General features: G+C 54.5%; 2 protein-coding genes across 2 annotated transcripts; both read right to left on the minus strand.

The window, feature by feature from the left end:
• Positions 1-36: 36 nt before the first annotated feature.
• Positions 37-4,190, minus strand: J4E85_007056 (uncharacterized protein; the record flags this gene model as incomplete). Its single annotated transcript, XM_051471290.1, has 5 exons — positions 37-254; positions 419-700; positions 755-2,724; positions 2,776-3,522; positions 3,568-4,190. 5 exons carry the CDS (start codon positions 4,188-4,190, stop codon positions 37-39), a joined length of 3,840 nt encoding a protein of 1,279 aa, XP_051325500.1.
• Positions 4,191-6,464: 2,274 nt separating this feature from the next.
• On the minus strand, positions 6,465-7,578 carry J4E85_007057 (uncharacterized protein; the record flags this gene model as incomplete). The annotated part of the gene is made up of 2 exons (XM_051471291.1): positions 6,465-6,560; positions 6,616-7,578. The coding sequence occupies 2 exons, from the start codon at positions 7,576-7,578 to the stop codon at positions 6,465-6,467; spliced, it is 1,059 nt and encodes a 352-aa protein (XP_051325501.1).
• Between the last annotated feature and the right edge of the window lie 8,408 nt (positions 7,579-15,986).

Here is a 15,986-nt window from a genome sequence, read left to right on the forward strand (position 1 = left end):
ATCATTATCATCTTCATGCTTTTTCATCTTGGTATCCTAGTCCAAGACCTCCATCATCGAAGCTCTCTTCTCCTCGTCTTCAACCAACATGCAGCGAGCGCGGCAGACGTCCTCGACAATATCGACGACCTTGCGGAAGCTGGAGGCGGCGCCACGGGTTTGCGTGAAGCGGGCGAGGCAGAGGTTGGCGCGGCGTCCGTGTTCGAGTACGACGAAGAGCTCGATGACGAACGTTACGGGCTTGATCTTGAGGTCTATGAGGGAAAATGTGTTAGCATGGATTTGCATAGGTTGTAGAAGTAAATCGCAGCATTACATCGCCATACAAGCTCGGCTTCGAGCATCTCCACTTCGAACCGCCAGTGTTGCAGACGCTATCCGCTGAACAGAAGACACGCTCGGAGTGGTGGGCACTTACGGTTGCTCCTGTCAATGCGCGCGTTGATCGAGTTTGACGCGCGGTCCAGTGAGACGTCCTGAACGCCGAAACGTTGCCAGTCGCGCAGCAAGCGAACAAGGTCCTGACGAACTTTGCCACGGCCAATCTGGAAGCATAGCGTCTTGCTGGCAGGCTTGATGTGGAGGAAGCGTGATAACCAGTTCATCTGCATTTCCGGTGGACCAGTACGAGCTGTATCGTTATTGTTGTCAGAACTGATGTCGAAGTTGGACAGGATCGAAGATGAGCTGAAGTTGAGTCCTGGAAGCATGTTAGTGTTTGATCAGAAATGGAAGTAAGAATGAGTGAACTCACCTCCAAGTTCCATTGGCTTCTTGCCCTTGTCGTCCTTCTTCTTGCCAAAGAAGGCGAAGAAGCCTTTGCGAGTCGAACCATCGCTCTTCGTGGCAGCTGAACTGCTGTTGCGCATGGGGAATTCGCTTCCGCTGCTACCATCTACACCCTTATGATCAAGCTTCTCGCTCTCAATGTTCGTAAATGGTGCACGATCAGCCTTAATGCGGTCATCGAGACCCTGCCATGCCTCTGGGATCTGGAGGAGAGTGTTTGACTGCTTCTTCTTGACTTGGTTCTCCTTGTTCTCTTGATCACGCTCCTGCTCGCCAGTGTTGCGACGGAACCACAGCGACTTCTTCTTCTTTAGCAGTGTGTTCTGCTTTTGGAGAACGGGAGCGGCCTCGTTCGTACGTGGAGCTTGCAGATCGTGCTGTCCATTCTCATATGATCGAATCAAAGGCACAGCAGGCACTTCGTTAGTTGCATTCGTCTTCAAGCTTGCACCACTGCGCTTGCGGATGTTTAGAGGCGCGACACGGGTGGGCGATCCATCGACGATACGGATAGTCTGCTGCTGCTCGGTTACCACACGACGACCAAGAGGCCTGACGGGGTCAGTGACAGCTCGACGTTGGGGAACGTGGGTATCAAACCCATTCCCACTATCAGCCTTGACTTCCTCCGGGATGGCGCGTAGCGGTTGACGCTCGGGGGACCTCGCTGGAGCAGAGACTGTACGCTTGCCTCCAACCCCAGGCACCATCAAACGATCGAGATGCTCAAGAACCTCGTTGAAATGTTCAGTGGTATCGTCATCCTCGTTCCGTCGTCGGGCGATGTCTGCACGCGTCTCCGCCAGCTTTCGCTGCAGGAAAGTAGTGGGTGTCTCGGCGGGAGTTGGTGGTAATGGCCGCTCTCCAAAAAGTAGCTTAGCACCTGGGGTAGCAGCCAGAGTACTGCCACCTGAGTCGCGGGTATTGGAGAACGAAGTTGGAGGGCTGTCATATTGCGATACATCGTGGTAAGCATCTGAACGAACGCTCGAGCCGACAGAAGAGCGGTTGAAGGCCTCTTCCATGACTTTACCCAGCTCCATGCTAACCTTCCGCGCCTCTCCTTGAATGTACTTGGTAGGGCTCTCTGGCTTGCGAAGCTTCAAGCGCGGCGTCTCTGAGCTCATACGAGCTCTTGGCCTAGGAGTTGACCGAGTCGTGCTCGTCTTGATAGACGGACCATATGACCCAATAGACGTATGAGGCCTATGGGACATGTAGTCGGCACAAGATCCAACCTCGGTCTGCCAACTGCTAGTTGTCGCTGCTGAAGTCCGACGATCGCGCAGATGCGAAAAGCTCACACCTCGCTTACCCATACCAGCGGATCGAGCAGCAACAGGTGGGCTACTAGGCCAGTGTGAGCTCGCGATGGACGAACGAGACATCGAGCGTCGCTGTATCGAAGGAGCGCGATGAGATGGAGTGCTCTGGTTGGAAGGCGTGCTTCGTGAAGAGCCGCGGGACAGTGCGGAACTACGCTTAGAGTTGTTTCGCAGAGCTTGAACGCGTAACGAGTTTCCTGTATGATGCCCCAAAGCTGTGGTAGGACGGAGCTTTTCGCTGCGACCGCTCTGTCCCCGATGAACTGTGACATTCTGGTTGAGTGGAGCGTCTTCGGGAATGGGAACGATAGGCTGCCGCGAGGCTCGATATGGGTCGTAGCTAGCTTCAGAGACAGGCGACTCGTAGAGGCTGTGCTTCGAGTATAGATGCTCGTTATGCATAATCGAATACGTGGACTGTGAGCGCTTGTGAGCATTGCTGCTGGTCGGAAGCTCCTCCATATCCCTCCGCGTGGGCGAATGCCGCGTATTATGGTGATGGTCGCTGTTGGAGTGGGCTACGACATGGTGTGCGTCTGGTTGGTAATTCTCCAGTTGATCGGTGTGGTATTTCAGAAGTGCAGAGTAGAAGTACTTCTCTTGATTTGGTCTGTTTCAGATATTAGTAGATGTATATGAACCCAGTAAGGAGGCTACTTACTCTTTACTCAACAACTTCTGGACCAAGGTCTCCTCCTTCTCGCTATGCCAGAGTGTACGCAGGTACCGCAATATCTCGCGGTCAACGGAAGTGCGTTCGAGAGTCGTCCACTCGGCGATGGCAGGAAGGGGCCCAGTCCAGTAGTCGACGTTGGCATGCTCTCCCACGAAATTCAGCTCTTGCTGATACTTGCGCAAGAATGGGTGGTCCCAGATCTCATCGATAGAGATACGACGATTCGGATCAGCGACGAGTATCTTCCCGATGAGGTCTTGGGCCTCTCTAGAGATGCTGTCGGGCATGACATATCTCGCCGCGGCAATATCGCGAAACAGGTGCTTTAAATCGCGCTCATCGCCAGAATAGTTGAAGGGAGGGGTGCCAGTAAGAAGGACGAACAGAATGACGCCACAGCTCCATACATCTGCCTTTCCTCCGTCGTATGATGTGGTCTTGATAACTTCTGGTGCTGCATAATGAGGACTACCGCAGGGTGTGGTGAGCTTCTTGCCGATAGGCTGCAACGCAGCCATGCCAAAGTCGACAAGCTTGACGTTCATGGTATCTCTGTCCAGCAGAATGTTCTCGGGCTTGAGGTCGCGATGATGGATATTGATACGATGGCAGTAGATTAGTGCTGCGATGATCTGACGGAAGATATGCACGGCATGGATCTCGATCAAGCCATGCTGCTCGTGGATGTAGCTGAACAACTCGCCGCCTTCGACGAACTCCATTATGAGGTAGCTGAACCATGTTAGACAAGTAGTTTGTTATCGCTGGCGTACTTACAGCTCATCGCGGTTCTCCCAGATATCATACAAGCGCACAATGTTAGGATGATCCAGCAGCTTCATGATGCAGATCTCACGCTCTAGACCAAATGGGATGACCTTGCCGTCGGGATAGAGTGACGACTCTTGCTCCGCGATGAGGTTGGCCAAGCTCAAAGCGCGCACCTTCTCGGCCGTAGCCTTGGAGATGATCTTCGCAGCACCATATTGCCCTGTGACGCTGTGCCTGACAAGCCGCACACGCGAGCAGCCACCTCGCCCAATAGTTCTGCCCAGCTGCCAAGGACCAATGTGTGTTTTGCGGCGGCGATTTGAGCTGGAAGCATTGGTGCTCGCATTGGAAATCTCCGAATCGCGCTTCGACTTGTGGGGGCGATCTTCGTGGGCTTGAACGGTGGAGAGACGCTTGTTCTCCGGTGAGACTTGTTCGTGACTGACTGCAAGGGTGCCATTCGGGACTATAGACTCGTTGTGGGGAAGTGGATGAGGTGACGAAGACGCGTAGCTGTTACGTCGCTTTTCATTGCCGCGCTGGATGCGTGGGCCCTCATTTGCGCGGTTCGTGCCGTCACCGAGCGCACGTCGCCGCGTTGGTGGGCGGCCATGGAAGCTGGAATCCATGTTGTGGGTAAGGGCTTGCAGTGGTCAAGGTGGAACTCCTCGAGTAGTGCAGCTGCTATACAAGGGTGGAGGAGCCAAGAGATACAAGACGATAAGGTGGGTGTCCAAGAGCGTAAAAAGCTTGCGGTGTGTTGTTGGGGTAGTCGGCGTTGCTGTAGTGGGGGTATCAGGCCAAGGCCATGGCGGAGATGTAGTGTTGTGTTGTTGTTGTTTATCGCTCGCCCGATCGTTTGACCGCCAGCGAGTCCGTAGACGGGGCCGGTAAGGGAAAGGCGGCTAGATGTGCAATGCCAAGTGAGTCTGCTCTCGCTCCAAGAAGCTAAAAAGTAGATGGATGCATACAATGGGACCGGCTAAGCAAGTGTCGATGTTGGTGAAGAAAAATATGGATGTTGCGAGGGAAGCACAGACGGACCCTGTGGAAGCGCCATCGGATGCAAACGCAGCGGCGGCAGGAGCAACATCAACACCAGCCACAGCAGTGGCGATGAGATGCAGAAGCAGGAAGGTGTCTCTCTACCATACTGAGACGCGAAGGAGACTTTGAGGCGCAGCAACCTATTACGCTGAGTATCATAAGAACATTGTCGTCATCCCAAACATGATGAGAGCTGGGGTGACTGACCGGCTCACATCAACTAAGAAAAACTAACCTTTGGAACAGGTCTGAAGCCTACATCAACGTAAAATTGTTCAAAGTAGGCGACGCGACGTTAACGTAGGCTCTAGACCTGCTAGGGTTTTCTTGTATGAGGTGGGCTGAATGAAAGAAAATGAGATGAAGACTTAAGAGAAATGTGTTCCTACCGATAAATCGGAGTTCTTGAAATGCCGTTCCGCTTACCTTGCGCAGAAGTTGCCAGCGGGTCTGGCTCGTGGGCATGAAAGCTGGATTGTAACATACCCCGTACATAGGCATGCTGGGAGACATCACATGAGAAAACCGCGACAAGAGAAAGGCTATAGCAAGGATTGAAGCATACAGACGATGGGATTCCATACCGAAAGCGAGCACCGCGTGCCTGATAACAGCGTGAAGTAGGTACGGTACCGCATTACCTGGAGAGCGTCAATTCACCCGTTGAACGATCCAGTCGCACAGCAGATCCGACATGACAGAAGATGAGATGAAAGCGCATTGTGGCGAGGTGAAAGCGCGTCCCGCCTCGCGATGAAGTGAGGTGAAGTAGAATGGAGGTTTGCAGTCCACGCGCCGAGCGCGTCTTCCAGCACGTCCACGTCCGTGCCAAGCCGCCCGCCCGAATCCACTCCCAGCCCCCGGAGCCTGCCGAACCATTTGTACCGGCAATGTGGTTCGCACCTCTTTTTCGCTGCACTTAACCGTCTTGCGTTCCTTGCACGAATCAAAACCTTAATGCCGCGACCGCTCCTTCAGGAACATAATGCAGATGATATATGCCAGTGATGCCACACTTAACTACATGTACCTACGGGAACAAAGTGAAGCACATCACACCCGATTCACACCGCAAGTTCGCTGGATGTTGCGCAGGGGTCTTAACTCAAGTCGATAGACTGGATGGATGTGGGGGAAAGCAAGTTCACGGCGTAGTAATGCATGTAGGTGAGGATATCAGGTAAGTCATGATGTGGTATTTTTGCTGGTAGCAATGCAGTGCGCGCAGTTTTGACTCCGCACCGCAAATGCAGTCTTCCGTAAAAGCGAAGCGAAAAAGAAAACCCCGGTGTACATTGGGTGTTCCACTTCGTCCCTGAAACATTACACCCGTAAGCAAGGTCGGCGTAGAGCCCCCTTCCCACCCTGGAAAGCACATGCAGGCGTCCGCACCGACCGAACCAAAAGCTTCCGACCACCAGTTTCCTGCAACGTTGTCCCATCTCTAACCCGAACGACAACAGAAGCAATGCGGTGCCAACTACATACAACCATCGACAACCGAAACGCGCGTGACCAATGCAAATATACCTTCATACATACACAGCGCGATAAAACAACAAGTAAAAGGTATTCGCGATCCGCCCGAGCGTAAAAATTGTCCCGTAACTCCCCTTTCCGTTCGTTCGTTTCCCAGGGTAGTCCAGTTCAGAAAATAATAAATAAGCGGACGTGATAAAACATGCATAAGTCGTAACCAGAACGATGCCTTTGGCGCAGGCGAGATGCACGAGAGGGATATAGGACAGCGTATAGGAGGAGGTGAATAAGTAATACAAGAGAAGTAGAATTGAAAGTAGGAGAGGCCGAGGACTCTCCTTCGAGTAAGAGGGTGATGGACGGCGGAGGTTCGGCGATCAGTGCTTCGAGTCCTCGATTTTGGGCGACGGAGTTTCGCGTTTGGTGTTGTCGTCGGCGGTGGCTTTTCCACATCCCTTGACGAGTATGTGTCGCTGTCGATCTGTTAGTATTTATTCGCTCGGTGTTCATTATAGTGACAAAACATACCTTGAGCGCATCCTTCCGCGAGAAGCTCTTGTCGCAGTGATTGCAAGGGAAAGGCTTGACAGCGAGATGGATCCTCTTATGCCTCTTCAGGTCGTGATTCCTGTTGAAGCTCTGGGGGCACTGATCACACTTGAACGGCCGGTCGTTGGCAGCGGGCTGTTGGTGTTGCGGGTGGCCCATGAAATGAGGCATAGCTGCTGCGTGACCGCTGTTGAAACCTGGCATCATCGCGGGGTGGCCTCCGACAAGTGCCAGTCCACCGTTGGGGTTCTGAACGTTGGAGAAGACGGGTGCTTGGCTACCAGGGTATTGCAGTGGTGGCCTTTGTTGATATTGGTAGGGTGATTGTGCAGGGTTGTTGGACGGTATCGAGGGGATGGAGCCTTGGGATACGGCGGGTGACATCCGATGCATGGATCCACCAGCGCTGATGGGGCTCTGTTGCTGGCTTAATGTGGGAGATGGGCCAGTAGAATAGGGGAAGTTGGAATGCTGGGGAGTGCTGGCTGTGTGGTAGCTATATGTTGGAGTCGGTGGCTGTGGTGGCCTGAAGGAGTCCTGGCTAAGGGCAGGCGATTGTTGTGGTGCCGAAGAAGAGACTGGTGTTTGTGCGCTCATCATCTGTTGGTGGTGGTGTTGCTGATGTTGATGCTGGGGTTGTTGATGTTGATGTTGTTGGTGGTGTTGTTGTTGTGTGGATATCGAGGGCATGCTCGCTCCGTTGGACGAAGGCGTAAAAGGTGGAAGTTGCTGGTTCATCTCATATGGTGGCGGATTCAGCCCTTTGCCCAGTGAGTCTTGTCGTCCAAGCTGACCTTCGCTGCGCGGTGGAGCAAACATACCTCCACGGGCTTGGCCGTATTGGTTCTGCTGTTGATGATGTGCAGCCGGGTACCCGTAGTGCGCAGCCGATCCCTGCGCTGGCGGGGAGTAGATGTACTGCTGCCCGTTGGAGTATGCCATTGCTGTGGAATACTGTGCGCTGCTTGTAGAGACTCCTGATGAGCCTATCACATCACTGTGGTGTGTATTTGGCGGAGTCAGAAGATTGCCAACGCTGGCTATGGTGGTCGGAGCCTGTGATGATTGAGATGTGGTGACAGTGTTGGTGAAGGGATATTTGTGCATGGGTGGTGGGGGTAGCTCAAAGCTGCCCAGTTGCTGGGCGTGAGGCCTCCGCGTTGCAAAGCTGGGAGGTACACCCATTGGGTCAGACCCAGGATGCATGGAAGACGGATGAGCCACGGCAGCAGCCACGTTGGCGGTTGTGTTCCGGGTAGGTCCTGATGACCTCCCTGCTTCAGATGAAGGAGGACTTGGTAGGGATTGCAGCTGTGACGCTGCAAATGGTGGGGTGTAGTGAGCACCGGACCAATACAACCCACGTGAAGGCTGAGAATCCACGGAGGGCAACGAGCGATCCGTAGCTCAAAGGCGTAATGTGAGAGGTAGGGGCTCTAGTGGAGAGGGACAAGGTACAAATGATATGCAGGTAGTGGAGGGAAAGGGATCTTGTAAAAGGTCCTCCCAGTACACAAATACCCGCTCGGTCTGTGGATTCGCGATGGTGCTCCGGGTCTAGTCTCTCGTCGCGTCAGACGGCTAATGGCTGCTCCGTCCTTTGAGATGCTGCAATCGAACGAACGGCTCTGGCAATGGTACCTGCGCTGGTTCAGGCGGGCAGTGATACCGAAAAACGCACGTCTGGCCGCAAGTGCTCTAGAAAGTCTCAGTAACTGCGCGGTGTTAGTGGTGCTCGTCGTCGCAGATCGTAAGAGGAGGGCGTACAAGAGATCAAAAGCAGATACTCGTGGAACTGTGGTGTTGTTCAACACGGACTGTTCGGTAGGGCCCGGATTCCTGGTTGCGCAGACGTGGTGCTACTGAGGCTGTTACACGGGATGTGTATACGATTGTTTGGGGCTAAGGACACTGAGTCGTCTGCTATGACGGTGCTGGTGTTGTGGTCCGAGGAGGATGGTAATGCTCCAGATTGGCTGTGGTGGTTCTGCCGTTACTCGACCCAAGGTGCTGGGTAGCGGTATTGCAAGATGTGGTGCTGTGTGTTGACGATACGGCCCACTGATCCTTTGGCGGGGAGATTGAGCCTTGTGAGGTGCTGGTGGTGGAGTTTGAGGCGTGTGGAGCGGCGATCACTCCTTGTTAAGCTCGGGACCTGGCGCCCTAAGAGGAGCGATGGCGGAGAATGGCTGGAACCTTGGTGGACTAAAGGCTTTGTTACCGCGAGTGAGTGGAGAGCGGTAGCCCTCACGTATATGTATGGCGGGCTAAGGATGTCAGGGTAGGTGGGCTCGCGTGGCTGACTGGCGCGCTGGGGCTTCAGGAATATCAAGGGCTCAACCAGGCGATAGGGTCCGTCCAAGCGTTTTGAGGATCTGGATCGGGATGGGAGATGAGAATTAGCTCGAGAGCACGCCTCAGGTGAGCGGGCGGGAGCGCTATCCACAGACGCACTTTGTCACAATAAGGCAACGCAAACGAGGCACGGCAGAAGTAATGCGACGAATGAATGACAAAACCACACCGTTCAGGTCCAGTTTAGAGAACTAGTCGAGCATGGGGCCGCACACAACAATGCATTGCCAGGGGGTGAAAGCACCCACCGTAGCCAGACCCTGTCCGCAGGCCATCTGTCGGAGTCTGCTGGCGTGCGGGACGGCTTGGACCAGCAAAGTGGAGGAGCAGTCGCTTGCGCCGGCCCGTGAGCTCTGAGGACGTCTGATTATCTCATATCACACTTGCTGATGGGCAACGAGGAGCATCCCCGTGCCGGCACTTGTTTCGACCCTCGTCGATTATGACGAGTAGTGGCGCAAAAGGAAGAAATTGGGTAGGCATGCGGCTGCTCCCCTGACCCAGACTCGCGGCACGACAAGAGACGGGCAAAGGACGAAATGCTTTTGTCTTTCCCAAGTACCAAGGGTCAGGAGCCTACTGGCACTCTAACATGCGTCGGGACTGGCGCCAACAGGACCTGGGAGAGCCTGTGGGCGCACGGACATGGTCTGGCCCAAACAGTGCCGGGGCAGAGACAAAGCACATTCAAAGACGACCCTTACCTGGTTTGCCCAAGCTCGCCGTTGCTGGAGGCCAATCGCCGTTACTAGCAGCGCTGATCGCAGAGGTAGTCCGGTCGGTGGGTAGCAGAAGCGCTATCCAGCAGGTAGGACATGAGCGCTTCCGTCGCAGACCTCATCACGCTGCATTCAGCGTCAATCATGGTCTCGCGAGAAACAGACAAGAGGCCAGCTGGGAAGTGCTTATCCCTGCAGGGATTCCAGTTCGGCGACCTAGGTTGCGACCGTGCTCCAACCGCTCCGCGAGTTAGCTGACGACATGGCGCTCTGAACGAGCGGGCTAGCGCTAGCCGAGATGGAGCATGACTGCGAGCAGCACATGATGAAGCGATGGGCTACCGTGCGCTTAAGCGGGCGTGTTTCGACGGCGGGATGAAAGAAAAGTGGGAGGTGTGCTCGAGTGTCGGATCGACCTGGCACCCGTTCCCTGTCGGCGGTCATGGCGCGGTTGACCAGTTGCGGAGCAATATCAAGACAGTCAAGGCGTCATTCCGGGAGGCTGCTGTTGGCCCCGAAATGTGTAATCATGGGCCACTGAAGGGTGAATTGTCGGGCTAAAATTAGACGTGCTGGTATATTGCCTGCGGCACGTGTGCATCTGAACAGGCATGGTGCAATAAGCAGAGCATTCGATACCCTGCTCAACTCAATCTCTCTGACGCCAGACCCGGCGCACCGTCGTCGTACATTCTGCCTAGATGGGTGGATCTCCACGTGGAAGTGCATATTCGGTCCATTTTGCGCGCGTCTGGTGCCGTCTTTTGGGTCTTGGAATCTCCGTCGCTGCAGCGTGTGTCGCAGGCAGCGGCGTCGAGCGTCCAGCCTCTGCGGAAGCACAAGGCGCCGGCGGCTTCGCGTGACAGCTGCTGCACGATGTCGACGCATCGTGGAGGTGCTCGCGAGGCGTCGACGATGCATCTGGCGGATGCTGTGTCGTCGAAGCCTTTCCCAGCGGCCTGGTTTCGCCAGTTGGCGGAGTGGCGGAATGACATGGCTACAAGGAACTGGGGACGACTCCGCGGTCGATCGGGCTCTCGGTTGTCTGCACGCCAGGCCGTGTGGTAGTTGGGCTGATGCCACAGACCATTGTTTTGGGGCAGCCGCTGCGAAGCCATGCCCGTTGCGCTGCGGTGCAGAGCCAAGGCCCAGCAGAGATCTCGTAGCCGCAGCCGATGGCCGGCTCCTTCAGCGCCCTCAGCGCCCGCAGCGAACTGGAGAGGCTGGTTCGGTGGCTTGCTGCTTCTCCCCGTCTCGGGTCGCGGTAGGCGTCACAACGTGGACAGCCCTGGCCATGTGTCTGCTTCCGATGGAGCCAGGATGCCGACGGCTGACAGCTGCTGCGCGACAGAAGGTGCAGAAGGAAGCAGAAGGAAGCAGAAGGAAACCCGTCACATTGCATCAAGCGCTCCCTTTCATCTCAGCGTGTTTTGTCCCAAGTGACGGGGTGGGCATTTTCGTGTCATCCATGGCGCGCCTGCCCAATCACCCCAGGCCGTAAGCGAGGCCTCCGCGAAGGGCAGTCGCGATCTGAAGCTGACCGGTGGTGCCTTCCTATTGCGCTTGCACCTCACTCGAGTAGAAACATGCGGCATTCACTCCTCACCTACGACACGCGCCCTAACCCCATTGCAGAAAGCCATGCGTCGACAGCATCTAAGCAGCCGCCGGGATCGCCGTCTGGCATGGCTATCCCAGCGCGCCCCAGCTGCAAATTATCCCCTCTACCGGTTCTGCACGCTTCGCTGATCTAAACGACACGCTATACGTGCGTACGGTACCCTTCAACCCCACCCCATCGTCATCATCTCAGCCTTGCCAGCTCAATCTCCGCCCAGGTGCCAGCTAGATGACGCCGGCTGCTGTGATCCCACGGTACTTGGTACGTCGCCGCGTGACCAGCGACGCCAGACTTGCCCTGCACCGCACCGGCCGTGTCTACCAAACACCAGTCCAGACCATCAACGTCCGCGGCGGTCACCTCCGCCAGTGTGGCCGCGCTAAGATCTCGCCCGTTCGACTTTACAGATCTCAGCACAAGCGTCTCAGGCGTTCGGAGTGCCCGTGGCCCACATTCTTGGCTTCGTCACTCGCGGGCTGCAAAGTCTAATCAGCGGACCGACTCGACTAGCGCAGACAGCGTGCCCCTTCCCCGTCACGGCCCAGCCCTGGGACGGAAGTCCTGGTCCTCTAACCGACGACGCCCACCCGCACGCCTGGGACCGTCTCTCCCCACCACCCAATCCGATCAAATTACCTTTCGCTCTCGCAATCTGTTCCATCAAACCGTCGGCTACCGACCACGGCCGCCGCGTTTGGAGCCGCATTTAGTCATTGCCCACGCTGTGCGGCACAGTTGCGGCATCAATTCTCCTCGTCACTAGGAGTAAACTCTGTCTCTCTTGCACATTCCTGTGTCTTGAACCAAGACTACTACATGCGCCGTCGTCTTGTCGCATCCTCATTGATTTCTCATCGTACATCCCGCACAAGGTTTACCACTCGGGGATGTGCATATCCGCCCACGTCGGCAATATTTGACCGGCCGCACCAAGTTCATCGTGATCTGAAATGACATCTTATGCACCCCACGTTATCAGAGTTTACAGGTTTGTGTTTGGGCTCGGCACCTTCTCCTGCGTGCTGCAGCCGTCAGCGCAGCCTTCCCAAACTCTACTACGCACATCCCAGCACCGCTAGGCCTCCTTGACTCGCCAAACCCTGCCCTACACGGTGTGCTCAACGCAACTCTGCGTCAAAGCACGTTTGGGCTGCCCCCCATCACAGCACTCCTGTCTAATTACCAGTTCGTGCCATCGCAGCATGATTTGTCTTCACCAGTTTCCCCGCCTACGCTAATCGCAGCTGGCCATCCTTCAACGTCTGGAGCCTCAGCCGCCCAGCTGGCCTCGCTCAACCCGACCTCGCTCTATCGCTGTCAATATTCTCCGTTAGCGCTCTATCCCCATCTCCCCGAGCATAACACCGCAGAAGACTGTTTTGTTAAGAAACGCGTCTGTGCTGCGGGTATTGAGGCCGTCTTTGGCCTGCACGACTGTACCTGCGTCTGTGATATACAGTAAAGCACAAGTCTGTGTGGCGCCGCCATCATCTACACTCCACATCGATGATCCCGTTGATCGTCCCCAGGAGCGTTGTGCTTTGCCTGGATGAGCGCGCCAGAGGTCGTGTCCGCTAGGCCCGACGCCCAGCGCCCGCAAAGCCATCCCGTCTAGAGGTGCGCCACGCATCCATGATGCACGCAGGGAACACCGTTGTCGAGGTTTTCCTTTGTTCGGGGCATGGCCTACTTTTGTCCTAAGCTGCTGCCGTTGGAGGCTTTCGTCCCCAGGCCCCGAGGGTCCAGCCAGAGCAGACCCTCCATGACTCGTCCTTGCCCGCGCGCTTCTTTCATCAAATCGAACGAGCATACGATAAGCTGTTCACGGAAGAACCCACTGATGCTATGTTCCAGGCGCTGACTCGATTTTGACTGTCAACCAACACTGACGTGCGCACATTGAACGCGATTCGCTCTCTCGTACACCTGCCCTCGTTGCGAGCGCACCAGCCACTAAGAAGGATCTATTCAATTATTATCGCTTGTCCGCGCGTAAACATTGGTGGATAACTTCTAAATTGGAGAAGCGCCAATGATGTGGGCCGATGTTCGCAACCACGGAAACCTGCTTCCTATGCTTACGCATTTTTTCTTTGCACGTTCCAAGCCAATCGTGGGTGATCCGCCTCCAGCATGTTTCACTCTCTATCTTCAATCGAGGGATACAGATACAATCGTTTTACGTGTCCAATACCCATTACCGCGCGTGCTACTCAATAGGGGACCCATCTCGCTTAGCGATACGAGAAAACATCAGACCATAGTGGCCTTGTGCTACAGCACCTGTCTGCATGCAAAGTGTTCTCGTCAGGCCCAATCACACTTGTCTTTACTTTTTCTCGACTGCTTTTACCGTCCTGCAATCTTCTGGCCCCCCCTCAACAACAAAACGTCCTGGTTCTCAGACTCGCAATTCGTCCGATGCGGACTGAACACCATACACCAACTGCAAGGCATCTGTCTGATCGTCGTCAAAAAGCACCAGGAGATCCACCGGCTATCTCGTGATCCTCGAATGAGATTACCGAGATCTGTCTCTGGAATGTCAAGGTCACACAACGACGCAGATATAACAAGATGACCTTCTAACACACGACGTCAAGCTCCCAACTACCAGTCTTGTCGCTGATGCTTACTGCAGCTTACGCTCCTACGTGCATCCACTTGACAGCGTCAGCACTCCCGTCTGACATCCATCTCTGGTACGGCAGTAAGGGAGATGCGGCTATCTTTGGCCCGCCTTAGCCTGGTGTGCTTGATGGTAGTGTGGCTTGCCTGACTGCAAAATGCATTCGTCGTCAAGCATCGAACGTAGAGATCGCCAAGGGACGGCTCGCGCGCGATTGGGGAGTGTGTACTGCGGGGCGAAACTGGTCGTGAGAGAGGGCGCTTCCCGTGTGCACTCCAACTAAAGGCTTCGCTCGAACTACTGCGCTTAACTGTTGGGTCTGTGACCTGTCAAGCGTATCGACGGGTTGTGGTTTTGTTCTGCATTCGACCAACTACAATCACGGGCGGCAAGAAGCTTGAGATGCTAGTGTTTGCTGTGATGGCGGGCCCCTGACAGCTGATGAGGCCTCCGTATTGACCGGACACGGCGCCTCACCCTTTGGCAGGGGCGTGTACACCGATGGGCCTTCAGAGGCGGCTCATACTGAGACTATGTCTCTCCTTACAGACCGGATGCGTGAGTTTCCTTCTGACCGATCACGTACATCTTCGGCCGTCTTTACGAGATGCATCCTGTTCGCTAGTCTTTATCATCATCGTATCACACATGTACTCAGCTTACCCTGCCTCAAGTCGGAGTTCGGATGTCTCGATGCACACATGTCCTCCTTCCAGAAACAGGTGCATATCTTGAATTGCCAATATGTCAATAGACGGACTTCATTGTCTGACCGTCTGATCTCGCACTTGATCACTAAACGTAGCCTCATTGCAACAACACCTCCGGACATGTGACGTTGCTTCAGAACAAGTCCTCAGCCATCCGTGCATTATCCGTCTTCTGAATCCATGCGTTATACTACTGACAACCTCCGTATTACTACGTCACTAACCTTCGTTTTCTCGGCCTCAAGACTACCCAGACTACGCAGCCTCGATTGCGGAGATGCCAGAAGTAAAATCAGCAGTGTGCATGAAAGCTCCCACCAACACCCCTCTCGGTAAACGCCACGGGCCCAACCTCAAGCTTCCGTCAGGTTGGTGTGTGTCGGGGTCGGAGCGTCCCTTCCACCGTCACCGTGCCAGGCCACTAGCACACGCCACAAGCTCGCCGGGTGGCAACATCATAGCGACTGTCCATGCGTATATCCTCCGATGCAAAAGCTATGTTGTGGTGTATGCGCATGGATGGCTGTGTTTATGCGCATGAGTGTAGGGTACGTCATAGGGTGTGTTTTTGTGCTTTTCGCAATTCATGGGAATGTGGGATCGAGATCTCAAAGATGGTGTTTGTAAATGATGTAATATGAAAATGACATGTGTAAACCGACAGAACTGGACAGACACATGTAATTCTGGACTCGCGATTTGAGAATGCTAGGACCTTTGATTGCGCGAATCTCATCTTCCTGTTTGTTGACACTTTTGCCACTGCAGACTGCTCAATAAGCGTTCAACCATGTTTTTGTGACAACTGGTTTTGTTTAGATTTGGATGGCTATCCCGTTGAAGAGAACAGAGTGCTTGTGATTCCCACGGTCTTTGGTGATTTTGGAGGAGATACTTGGGAAACCGATGTATCGACCCGTTGCGAGTTTTGAGAAGTCGGGGTGTAGACATATGCGCATACATCTTCAGAGTCGAAATAAATTTTGAGGAGTTGTTGGAGCAGACGAGGCAGCAACATGAACTCTTCAATCGTGCTTTTTGATAAAGTCGGCTGCATAAGGAGTGATAAGAAGGGTGGCCTTGGAGAGTTGAGAGGTATTTATACCCCAGAGATCTTCACAACAGCCTATCATTGATTTCCTCGAGAGCTTTGTAACATCCTCGCAGGAGTATTTCGACTACGGTAGTTCGACCACGGAAAGAAGTCGTCAGCTGATCGCATCGATGTTCTGGTGGCCTTCGTCTCGCGAAAACATGATATCTGCTTGCGAGATCTTGAGTGTGGATATCTGCAAATCTTCTCTCTCGACCCGGGA

The sequence above is a fragment of the Alternaria conjuncta genome, assembly GCF_024043145.1.
Source record: "Alternaria conjuncta strain BMP 0040 chromosome Unknown scaffold_9, whole genome shotgun sequence".
In the NCBI taxonomy this organism is placed as follows: Eukaryota; Fungi; Ascomycota; class Dothideomycetes; order Pleosporales; family Pleosporaceae; genus Alternaria; species Alternaria conjuncta.